The sequence below is a fragment of the Crocuta crocuta genome, unplaced genomic scaffold (genome assembly GCF_008692635.1).
Source record: "Crocuta crocuta isolate KB4526 unplaced genomic scaffold, BGI_CrCroc_1.0 scaffold340, whole genome shotgun sequence".
NCBI classification, from domain to species: Eukaryota; Metazoa; Chordata; class Mammalia; order Carnivora; family Hyaenidae; genus Crocuta; species Crocuta crocuta.
The window spans coordinates 2271853-2283666 of NW_027530642.1; the positions used below are offsets into that span (position 1 = coordinate 2271853).

General features: G+C 47.1%; 1 protein-coding gene across 1 annotated transcript in view; it reads left to right on the top strand.

Annotated features, from left to right (window-relative positions):
- FAT2 (FAT atypical cadherin 2) overlaps nucleotides 1-3633 on the top strand; it is a 68475-nt gene extending 64842 nt beyond the window's left edge. Inside the window, exons 22-23 of the mRNA XM_077768982.1 lie at nucleotides 146-603; nucleotides 1683-3633. Coding sequence (XP_077625108.1) covers nucleotides 146-603; nucleotides 1683-2215 — 991 coding nt within the window. The 3' untranslated portion in view covers nucleotides 2216-3633. The remainder of the gene's footprint in view (nucleotides 1-145; nucleotides 604-1682) is intronic.
- The last annotated feature ends 8181 nt before the right edge of the window (nucleotides 3634-11814 follow it).

Here is an 11814-nt window from a genome sequence, read left to right on the forward strand (position 1 = left end):
ACCATCCTTTTTCTTTTCTTTCTTTTTTTGGTTGAAAACTGGAGAAGGTGGGCTTCAGTGCAGGGGTCCATAAATCTTTGAGAGAGGGGACGTGGAAAGGAAAGTATAGCGACTCGATCCCCTGACTACTTCTCTGTTTCTGCAGGTGTGAAATGGAAGCAAGGGGCTGCTCAGAAGGTCACTGCCTAGTCACCCCTGAGATCACAAGGGGGGACTGGGGACAGCAGGAGATTCTGATCATCATAGTGGCCCTACTGTTTATTGTTTTAAGCACTGTTGGGCTCCTGTTCTACTGCCGCCATTGCAAGTCCCACAAGCCCGTGGCCATGGAGGACCCAGACCTCCTAGCCAGGAGTGTTGGTGTGGACACCCAAACTATGCCTGCCATCGAGCTCAACCCGCTGACCACCAGCTCCTGCAACAACCTGAACCAACTGGAGCCCAGCAAAACCTCAATTCCAAATGAACTTGTCACTTTTGGACCCAGCTCTAAGCAACGGCCGGTGGTCTGCAGTGTGCCTCCCAGACTCCCACCAGCTGCAGCCCCTTCCCACTCTGACAATGAGCCCATCATAAAGAGGACATGGTCAGGCGAGGAGATGGGTCAGTATAGCCAGAGGCCCTTAGCCTCTGGTATTGATGGAATAGGGTTGTAGACTTGAACACTCCATTGTGTGAGGGCACCATGCAGTCCAGCCCCTTGGGATGGGATATGAAGGGATATGTTCAAGGTCAAGGTGCACTAGTGGGCTGGACCAGATGCCAAGTCTCTGGACTCAGAATCTGTGGCTCGTTCCATTGCACCATGATCCCCTCCTCTACATGTCAACTCATTCCATAGGATTGATATCTATGGCAGAAACCTGTCGACCCTGGATAGGGGTGAATGGGATCCTTGGGGTGAAAAGGGGGGGAGGTGTTTCTGTACCTTTATGCTTTTCTTGAAAAACGAAAGAGCAATAGTCCAAGCTTCTGGCCATGCAGTCTGGAGTTAGAGCAGCCTTGGGTCAGACCTGCTGACCTAGAGGAGGGACCCTCACCCCACTGTCACTTTGGCTCACTAGGAGGTGAATTTGTAAAGTGCTTTATAGTTTCTGGCTTATTCACCAATAGTTAAAACAGGTATTTTCATAAACTTTTTGCTGATAGGGTAATTGGGGCCTGTAAAAACACAGTAACTTGTTCTAACTCACCCAACTCTTTAGTAGCGGGGACAGAGCAAGGACCAAGGATGCCTGGTCTCCAATCTTCCAAGCCATGTCTTATTTAATTACCCTCTGTGATAGATGCCATCACATCCCCAGTCCAAACTGTGTGTCTGTTTCCTTCAGTTAAGGAGATGTAAGTTACCAGTAGGGGTTGAGATGGAGTTGCTGTCCCCAGCAGTGGGGAGTGGGCTGTAAGGGGCCATCCAGATTCTTCCCTTATTCACTGACTCTTGGATCACTGTCACACTGCAAGATGAGCTGGCTTCGGGTTAAACCTTTGGCCGTGAAGTTGGCCCCACTGAATTCTAGATATCAATCTAAGCTGCCAGAGACAACACAACAGAGAAGGCCACATACCCACCCACTCTTTGCCCATTTCTACCACACGCTGAATTATGCATAGTACCTATGAGGCCTGCTGAAACCTTTCCCAGAGAAACTCAGAGCTCACCCTATCTTTCCATTCCCTTTCAGTGCGCCCAGCTGGAGCTACGGTCTGGCCCCCTTCTTACTCCAGGAAGGAACGCTGGGAATACCCCCACTCTGAAGTGACCCCTGGTCCTCTGCCACCATCGCCTCACCGCCACCAGACCCAACCCGTGATGCCGGACCCCACTGGCCTCTATGGGGGCTTCCCCTTCCCACTGGAGCTGGAAAACAAGCGGGCACCTCTCCCACCCCGTTACAGCAACCAAAACCTGGAAGATCTGATGCCCCCACGGCCCCCCAGTCCCCGGGAACACCTACTGGCCCCCTGTCTCAATGAGTACACGGCCATCAGCTACTACCATTCACAGTTCCGGCAGGGAGGGGGAGGGCCCTGTCTGGCAGAGGGGGGCTACAAAGGTGTAAGTATGCGTCTCAGCCGGGCTGGGCCCTCTTACGCTGACTGTGAGGTTGTGGGTGGGCATTCTTCAGGACGGGGCCAGCCCCAGGCTCCCCCGCACTATGAGGGCTCTGACATGGTGGAGAGTGATTATGGGAGCTGTGAGGAGGTCATGTTCTAGCTGTCCTCAGAGGGAGGCAGGTAGGAAGCCAAGGACTTGGCACCTTCCTCCCATCTTGTATGAGTGAGATGAGCGTGGCTGGAAAAGGGGAGGCAAGTCCCCAGTCCAGGCCGCCATGCTTTGACATGTGTTCTTCTAGATCCCCAGCGAGTCCCTGAGGATGGAGGGAAGCTGAGGGAAGAACTCCAGGAACAGCACTAGGGCCCCCCGCAGAAAGGGGCCGCACAGACAAGTTAACCCTGGAAAACCAGGACACACTGATTCCTGTGATGGACAAGAGGCAGTTTGTCTCGCTGACTGCCTCCTCTCAGTCCCCAGGGAGGCAGGGTTTGAGCTACTGAGTCAGCTCTGTCAGGGAGCACTCTTACACCTACTCGCAGCTCCATTCTGAAGGCAGAGGTAGGTCTGCACCTGACAGGCTACAGAGATGAGGTCCAGGGTCATCTGACCCTGGAGGGCCACAATGTGTCCTCTGGGGCTGAGAGGTGAGCAGCAGGCAAGCAGGGACAAGTCATCTGTGCACCCTGCCTCACTCACACATCACTATAGCATCCGCTCCATGTCGGGTACCGTGCTAGGCACGGGGCACGATGTGAATGAGGCTGACAAGGGTTGCTGAGGATCATCACTTGGCTCAGTCTTCTGGGGTCCCACTTGAATTAGATTCCAAGGATCTTGCTCCGCCTCTATCAGGTCCCATGACTTTCCACCAGCAAGGGCCTGTCAGGATTCGTGCAGAGCCCCAAACCTCCTTTGTTAAAGAATTCAGACCTCATGGGACTCTGCATTCTTCATTCCAAGTTTCTCAAGCACTTTGGGCCAAAGGCAAGAAGGACATGATTCTTTGTTTTTAAAATTCTTAGGCACTTTTCAACCTTGCTGTCTGGATGAGTTGCCCCAAAGGGATTTTGCTGCCCTAGACACAAGGAACTCAGAACTCCCATTCAGGGCATCAGGGCAGGGTGGAGGCATGGAGCCAGACACGCTGCCTTTCCCTGCCCCTCCATCTCAGATGCCTGCTAACTGAAGTGTTACCTGCAGTGACTCAACCCTATGCACGGAGGGTCAATGTGGGCACGTGTCTGCACATGTGGGGCACCCGTGTATAGTACGTGTGTACATGTGGAGACTGTATGTAGCCAGGAACAGCAGGGACCAGAGTGGCCTTGCCGCTCTTTCCCCTGCCAATCCCTTTCTCCGGTCCACTGACTTTTCATGTGTGCTGTTTCTGGAGACACAAGTCAAAAGGAAGAGCAATAGAGACTCACCCACAGGGTTGCTGCTGATAGCGAGACAGAGCTGTGTGGGTGAGGGTGTATTTGTGCGAAAGGTCACACACACACAACTGTGTGTGACCGAGCGTGTGACTGAGTTTGTTGTTGTTGTTTTTTAACAATAAAATATCTTTTTTACTGTTATTTTCTGTGTCACTTATCCTGTTTGGGGTTGGGTCAGGGGAAGGGTACAAGGGTCTACGGGGCCTTCCGAGCTGAGGATCATGGAGTTTGGGCGCTAGGAGGGACCCTAGAGGTCATCGAGCACCGTGATTCCCAAACCTAGCCAAATGGCTAAAATATAGATTTGTGAGCCCCAAACCCAGACAAACAAAATCAAAACCTCTGAGGGCAGGGCCCAGAGCACTTTTCGGGAAAAACGCCTCCAATTCCAACACAACCGCGTGCAGTTAGTGGACAAGTCCGCTGGTCAGCAGGTTAGTGAAAGGCCCAGGATGAGAGCTCAGGCCTGTTGACCCTGGCCCACACCCTCTGCACCTCGCAGCATTGGTTGGCGAGAGGGGACTTTATAGCACAGGTCTTGGGAAGCCAGCCCTCTCGGTGCCCAGAGCCGGTCTATGGCTGGGCTGCCTTCACAGCTCACCCCGAGGCCCAGCTGGATGTCCCCGGGCAACTGGGGTCCATGCGGGCCCTCCAGTGACACTGATACTGGAAAGACCAGTCCCTGCCACCATGCTCAGTGCAGGTGGGCAGAGAAGACACACTGTACACTGTGGCTCTGGGGTCACACAGGCTGGGTTCCAAACCCCTCTGCCACACAGCAATGTGGCCTTGGGCAGGTATGAATTGGCTTTCCAATTTTTAAAACTGTAAACAATAAATGGTGACCATTATGCTGGGAAATACACTAGGTAGTATTAGATCAGATTACAATATCAGAGCTGGGCAGGAAATCACAAACAAGCTAGTCAGTGTCACCCAGATTTCTATTGTTTTGCTCACTACTTGTATGATTTTTGCCCTAATAGAATACCACCTGTGCCACTGTTTACTTAAAAATTTTCTTTTAGCGCATTCTGATTAAAAAAAATATTTTTAGGGGCGCCTGGGTGGCTCAGTTGGTTAAGCGTCCAACTTCAGCTCAGGTCATGATCTTATGGTCCGTGGGCTCGAGCCCCACATCAGGCTCTGTGCAGACAGCTCAGAGCCTGGAGCCTGATTCAGATTCTGTGTCTCCCTGGCTCTCTGCCCCTCCTCTGCTCATACTCTGTGTCTTTCTCTCTCAAAAATAAACATTAAAAAATTTCAAAAAAAATTTTTTTAGCCACCCTAAAATGAAATATCCATAAACTAAAGGATTTGCAAGTCACTATTTTTTCTAGAACACATGAAAACACATAAGCATTCGGATTTTTAAAATGGCTGTCCAGGGTCCACTAACCCGTCTTTGGGAAATGCTGACCCACTGCATCTTCATTCCCGATGCGTCTTATCCCCAGGCCCACAGAGGAGAAGGGTTTGTCTGAGGTCCCGTCGGTAGAACTTCACAGATGTGAGACCCACATTCAAGTCTGCATCCAGCCTACAACTTGCTCTCCTCCTGGTTGGGGGGAGCCTCTCTCCAGCCAGCCTACCTTTCCAGAACAGGCCCGTTTCCCTTGGTCTTCCTGAGCCTGTACCTTCATGTATTAACCAGCAGAGGGCTCTCTGAGATCAAGACCAGCCTACTGAGCTGTGGAAGAAGGTTTGTTAGGGAAATTCTCTCATCTCAAGGCACTGGGGCTCTGGTTCCAACAGTCCAGAGTCTTACACAGCACAATGGTGGCAGAGAAAGGCAGAGAGGCAGGTTTCCCGACGTTCAGGCTGGGCGTTTTTACAGTTCACCGTAATCATCTTCACTACCACCTCTTACTGGCACTTCCTATGAGACAGATGCTGTGGAGACACTTGGCATAGCTTGTCCCGTTGAATCCTCACAAAACCCCATGATGTAAGTACTGCCATCTCCATTCACAGATGGAAGAACAGAGACACACATAAATTAAGTGGCTTGTAACTTATATTAGTGACTCAAAGTAAGGTCACCTGGTTCACAAGTGACAGGACCAGGATTCAATCTGGGGTTGCCTGACTCCCGATCTTGGCTTTCCATTTGGGTTCATGAGACAAACTATAGGGGGACATCAGGGGATTGAGGGACAGCAGCAAGGAGGACTGAGAGGCTTTAGTCTTATGAGTTCATGGCTAAGGGTGTCACCATACCTCTAAGTGGTATTAACAGGCTGAGTGTCCAGATCCTGGGAGGTGGGGTCTCTCAACCCTGGGGTCCAACCCCAAGCCACTCCACTGAACTGCATCCAGTTCCAAGGCCAGATCTTCAGAGTGCTGCAGCCACCTTGAGTGGTGCTGGAGGGCAGCCAGGAGGGGTGGCAGTGAGGACTCACAATCATGTCCAGGGTGGAAGGGCAGCTGGAATTCACCAGACAACAGCAAAGGAGTTGTGAGCCTGCTGGTTCAGAGGGCCGTGGAGGGAGGCCGGGCCTGCACAACCATACCATCACATGGAGTTGATCAGGGCCAATGTATCTTCCAGGAATTTGAGAACTGCTGGGGNGCAGAGCCAAAGGGCTTGCAAGGAAAACTGTTCTCATTTGGACTGATGATTCTGGAAATTCTAAAAGATAGAAGGGGGAAAATACAGTATATAAAGTTTTGAGATATGGAGTGATTTGCCCCAGGCCCACGGCTACTTGGAATGGCTGGCCCATCCTCCTGATGCCCCACAGTGAAGTGGTGAATGCAGGCCTGCGGCGCACCTGGGCCCAGATGCTAGATGGTCACTCGCGCTGCAGCGTCTAAGCACAGACTTCCGAAGACTCAGGCAGCCTCTGCCAGCTCTGTCTTGAGGGGTGCCGTAGGTCTCAGGGACTTTCTAAAGGACTCAGCTGGGAAAAGACGGGCCTTTAGAATTTTCTCCAGATTCCTCAACAAATCTCCAGGGGCCAACCAAGGAAAGTGCTTGGTTCAACTGATACAAAACCGAAAGTAGCTATAGTGACATCAGCTCTTTAGAGGCCAGGCACCATTCCCTACTAAAGGAAACCACACGAACCAATTAGTAAGCAGCTAATTCCAGATACATAATTAGCCCCCCACAGACTGCATGGGGAGATCAAGCCCAATCTGATCCTTGCCTCGGGCAGCTCATGAGTCCTCGAGGAGTCACAGCTCTCCAGCATAAGTACAGACAAGGCTACCCAGACAAGGGATGTTACTGCTCTGCTGAGGAGGGAAACATAAATTCCGACTGACGCAGCCAGGAGAAGTTCTGAAGAGGAGCAGCCTCCGAACTGGGTCTTAAAATAGAGCTTCAGATTTAGCACAGAGAGAAGGGCCAGCCAGGCCTAGAGGTTTTAAGTATTTGGGGAATGGTGGGTAGTTCTTGTGGGGTGAAGTTAGAATGTGGGAGACTAGGGCCTGGGAATGCCCTGTGTGCACCAAGGGGTGTTAAGGGACAGATGTGGTGGCAGGGTACAAGAGCCACACAGACCTGGCTCTACCACTTAGAAAGTGTGTGACCTTGGTTACGTTGTTTAATCTTTTATGCCTCAGTCTACAAAATGGGGATATTACCAGCACCTGCCCTTCACTGGATGGGTGTACTAGAAGAGATAATCATGTGCTTAATGCAGTTGGCAGAGTAAAGGTTCAAAAGATGTTATATATTTTATCACTATAATTAAAAAGTCAGATCTTTTTGTAGTATCCATAGCCACACACTTACCTTTGTTCCATGGCCAAGATAAAAAAAAAAAAAAACAAAATCCATTCCCTCAGCTAGGGGTGAGAAGGGGTTAAAAGTATTAAGGCAGTAGTTCTTCATTAGGAGAGGGGGATGATTTGCACCGCTGAGTCCCCACCCCCCACACAAGAGCACCTCTGGCAATGTCTGGAGACACTTATGATTGCCACAACTGGCATTCAGTGGCTAGAGACCAGGGATATTGCTAAACATCCTATAATAAACAGGACATTCCCTACAGCAAAGAATTATTCGCCCCCAAATGTACATAATACCAAAGTTGTGAAACTGCCCTAAGGAAACCTATGCGGGCTTAATGCAGCACTATAGCAGCTGGGAACCTGGCCTGAGGCAAAAAAACACACTTATGCCAAGAATAGCAGTTGATGCCATATGGTTTTGCTCGTTTACAAAAAGGCACCATTCTGGAGTCCACATTTGTCAGAGTAAATATCATGGTGAGTACAAAATAAGAGATAATCCAACAGTATCGAGAAAGAATAATATACCACGACTAAGTAGGATTTACTCTAGGTAACCAAGGCTGCTTCAGTATTGAAAAATCAATCAATTTAATCCACCCTGTTCATAGGTGAGAAAAGAAAAATTATAAGATCATACCAATTAAGAAAAAAATGAGTAAAATTCACCCATTCATGATTTTTAAAAGTATCTATCTCCATACAGAAATAGAGGAGAACTTTTATAATAATCTGAAAGTTTAAATCATACTTAATGGTGAAAGACTGTTCTCTGTAAGATCAGAGACAAACCTAGGATGTTTACTCTCACCACTCTTTTAACATAGTGCTAGAAATTTTAGCCATTACAGTAGCATGGGGAAAAAGGAAATACACTTATCTCTACATGCAAAGAACATGACTGTCTAAACAGAAAATCCCAAGAAATCTAGACAAAAACTCAAAGAACGAGTAAGTGACTCAAGACAGGTTGTAGGACACAAAAGTAATAAAAATCAATTGCATTTCTATAGAGTACCCTTGAACACATGGAAACTGAAGTTAAAAACATATTACCCTTTACATTGCTCCAGGGAAAATTAAATACTTAGGTGTACATCTAACAAAACATTTACAAGATCTGATGAATGGCTAAAATAAAAAATAATGACAATACCAAATGTTGACAAGGATGCAGAGAAATGGACACTCACACATGGCTGGTAGAAATGTAAAATGGTACAGTCACTCTGGAAAATGGTTCCGAAGTGCCTCTTAAAACTAAAAACGGGCTTATATACAACTCAGTGGATTTCTATCCCATGGAAATGAAAAGTTATTTTCATGCAGAATCGTGTGCATGAATGAATATTCACAGCAGCATTATCTGTAATAGCCAGATCCGGAAACAATGCAGATTTCCTTCCCTGGGTGAGTGGTTAAACAAAGTGTGGTGCATCCATACCATGGGGTACAACACAGCAATAAAAAAAGGCAAACTGTTAAAATAGGTAACAACTCGAATGATCGTCAAGGAAATCATACTGAGTGAAAGAAGCCAGTCTCAGAAGGGTATATACTACGTAATTCAATTTACGTAACATTTGTGAAATAACATAGTGATAGAGATGAAGAACAGATTAGTGCTCCCCACAGTTAGGGATGTGGGGGAGTGCAGGTGAGTGTGCCTACAAAGGGGCAGCATGACGGAGTCTTGTGGTAATGGCATGGGCAAGAATCTTGACTGTGGTGGTGGAAGCTACACATGTGATCAAATTGCTTAGAGACACACACACACACACACACACACACACACACACGTATATGTGAGTGGAGAAATCTGAATGAGCTGTATGTATTGTGCCAATGTCAATTTCCTGGTTTTGATCATGTACTATAACACTGGAGGAGATGGGAAGAAGAGTGTACTGGACCTCCCCCCCCATACTTTTCTTTGCACCCATGAATCCGTAATTACTTCAAAACAAAAAAAGGCTAAATTTTTAAATATATCACTAAAGAAGACAGATTAATGGCAAAGAAGCCAGGAAAAGTGCAGGACGTCTCCAGCCATCAGGCAAATGCATATTAAAACCACAAAGGGGGACTACTATATACCCATTAAGATGGCCAAGATTTAAAAGACCACAATATGAAGCATTGGTGAGGATATGGAGCAACTGGAGCTTTTATAAATTGTTGGTAGGAATCTTAAAGAGCAGAGTCACTCTGGAAGAACAATTTTCCAATGTCTTATACAGTTAGTGTACACTTACCATACAAACCCACAATTCCACTGCTAGGTATTTACCCAAGAGAAATGAAAACATATGTCTACACAAAGGTTTGTACATGAATATTTATAGCAGCTTTATTCATAATAGCCAAAAACTGGAAGCAACCCAAACACCCAACAATTGGCAAATGAATAAATAAATTATGGTTCGTCCATACAATGGGATATTATTCAGCAATAAAAGGAAATAAATTACTGATACATGGAAATGATATAGATGAATATAGAAAGCATTTTTGCTAAGTGAAGGAAGTTAGACATAAAGGACTACATACTTAATGGTTCCGTTTATACAACATTCTAGAAAAGGCAAAACTAGAGACAGAGAAGTCAGGTCAGTTATGGCCAAGGGGTCAAGCAGCATGAAGATGGGACTGACTGCAAGGGAACTTTTCAGGGTAAAGCAAACATTTCACATCTTGATTGAAATGGTAGTCAATGAGGCATGCATTTGTCAAAAGCCATCAAACTGTACACTTAAGAAATGGGTGAATTAAAAAAAATTTTTATACATTTATTTATTTTTAAGAGACAGAGCATGAGTGAGGAGGGGCAGAGAGAGAAGGAGACACAGAATCTGACACAGGCTCCAGGCTCTGAGCAACTGTTCAGCACAGAGCCCAACATGGGGCTCGAACCCACAAACCATGAGATCATGACCTGAGCCGAAGTCGGACACTTAACCGAGTCACCCAGGCGCCCCAAGAAACAGGTGAATTTTATTACATGTAGACTATACTCCAATTTTTCCCCCAAAATGGGGTGGGGGAAACCAATGACCAAGAGTCTAGTAAAGTCACCAGTTAAAGATAGTTTCTTACGTATGTCTGCAACAGGCAGAGTCTGAGGAGGCAAGCCTACTTAGCAACGAGCCCCAAGTTTAGGGTCCAAGTTCAGTCCACTGTCACTTCATTTATGCCTCCAGCAGTGCAGTGGGCTAACCTTGAGGCCCTTGTTACCTGGAAGGAGGGATTACAGCCACTAAGTGTAACGTGAGCAGGAACAAAAATGTGAAGAGGTGAAAAGCCTAGTTATGAATGTGTTCCACAAAGGAAGAGAGCAAGACATAACTATAGTGAATGGATGTAAACCCACAAAACAATTAAAACTGCCACTGAGTCTTGCCTTTCTTCAATTTAGCTAATATTTCAGAAAATGCTTCATAAACTCTCCTGCCAGGCAGTTTAGACCACTGTCTCTAACCCTCACAATAATCCCTAAAGGTGGACCTCCCTCCTGAGGCTGTAACAAAGAGGGGGAGGTAGCCAGTGCCTTTGGGAAGCGCTTGGGTTCTGGAATCACAGTGCTTGCATATGTATCCTAATTCTGCCACTTACTGGTTGATGAAACAGTCACTGAATCCCTTTGACCACCCCCCCACCCAGTTCCAGAAATAATATTGGTAACTGAAAGTAGTCATAATCTATTCCCTGCCTTCCTCTCTCTGTAAAGAGCTATACTTCAATAGTGTGCTTCGAGGGCTCTGCTTTTGAATGAATCTAAATCAGTAGCTGCCCAAGGCTGGTTTTCAGATCACCTAGAGAGGCAGCGCAGATGGTCTCGTTTTCCCTCTTAATGTGACAAAAGGGAAAAGGAAGTCATCACTTCTGCTGTTCTGATATCAATCTCCCCACTTGAAACATATATACATATGTGGAAGGGGTGGGATTTCAAGGAAGTGGCTTCTGTGATTGTCAGGGGTGGCAGGTCCAAACTTCACAGGGCAGGCTGGCAGGCTGGCAATTCTCGGACAGGAGCTGATGCTGCAGTCTTAAGGAAAATTTCTTCTTCCTCACTGAAACCTCAGCCTTCCTCTTAAGGCCCTTCAACTGATTGGATGAGGCCCACCCACAATTTGAGGATAAACTTTTATTTAAAGGCAACTGATTATCGACATCCACCCCACAACTACAAAATAGCTTCAGAGCAACAGTTAGGTTAGTGTTCGATTGAATAACTGGGTTACTCAACACTATAGCCCAGCCATGTTACCACATGAAACTAACCATTATACCGGTCAAGTACAGTCGTCTGATATACACAGAGAGGGCTGAGAGTTCCTAGTCAAGTCTTTAATTAAAGCAGGAGCAGGCTAAGGAAGGGCAGGACTGTCTGACAGAAAATTACCTACCTGGCCCCTTTCTTGGGAATGCTCAATTCCACAGGTGGTCCCACTGTTTGCACTACTCCCCCGGATAAGCTCTGTGGCATCAACTACAAACATTTCAACCTAGTAAGATGTAGTATAGAGGTCTGAGTGACATTACAAAAAAAAAAAAAAAAAAAAGGCAAAAACAAAGATGCAG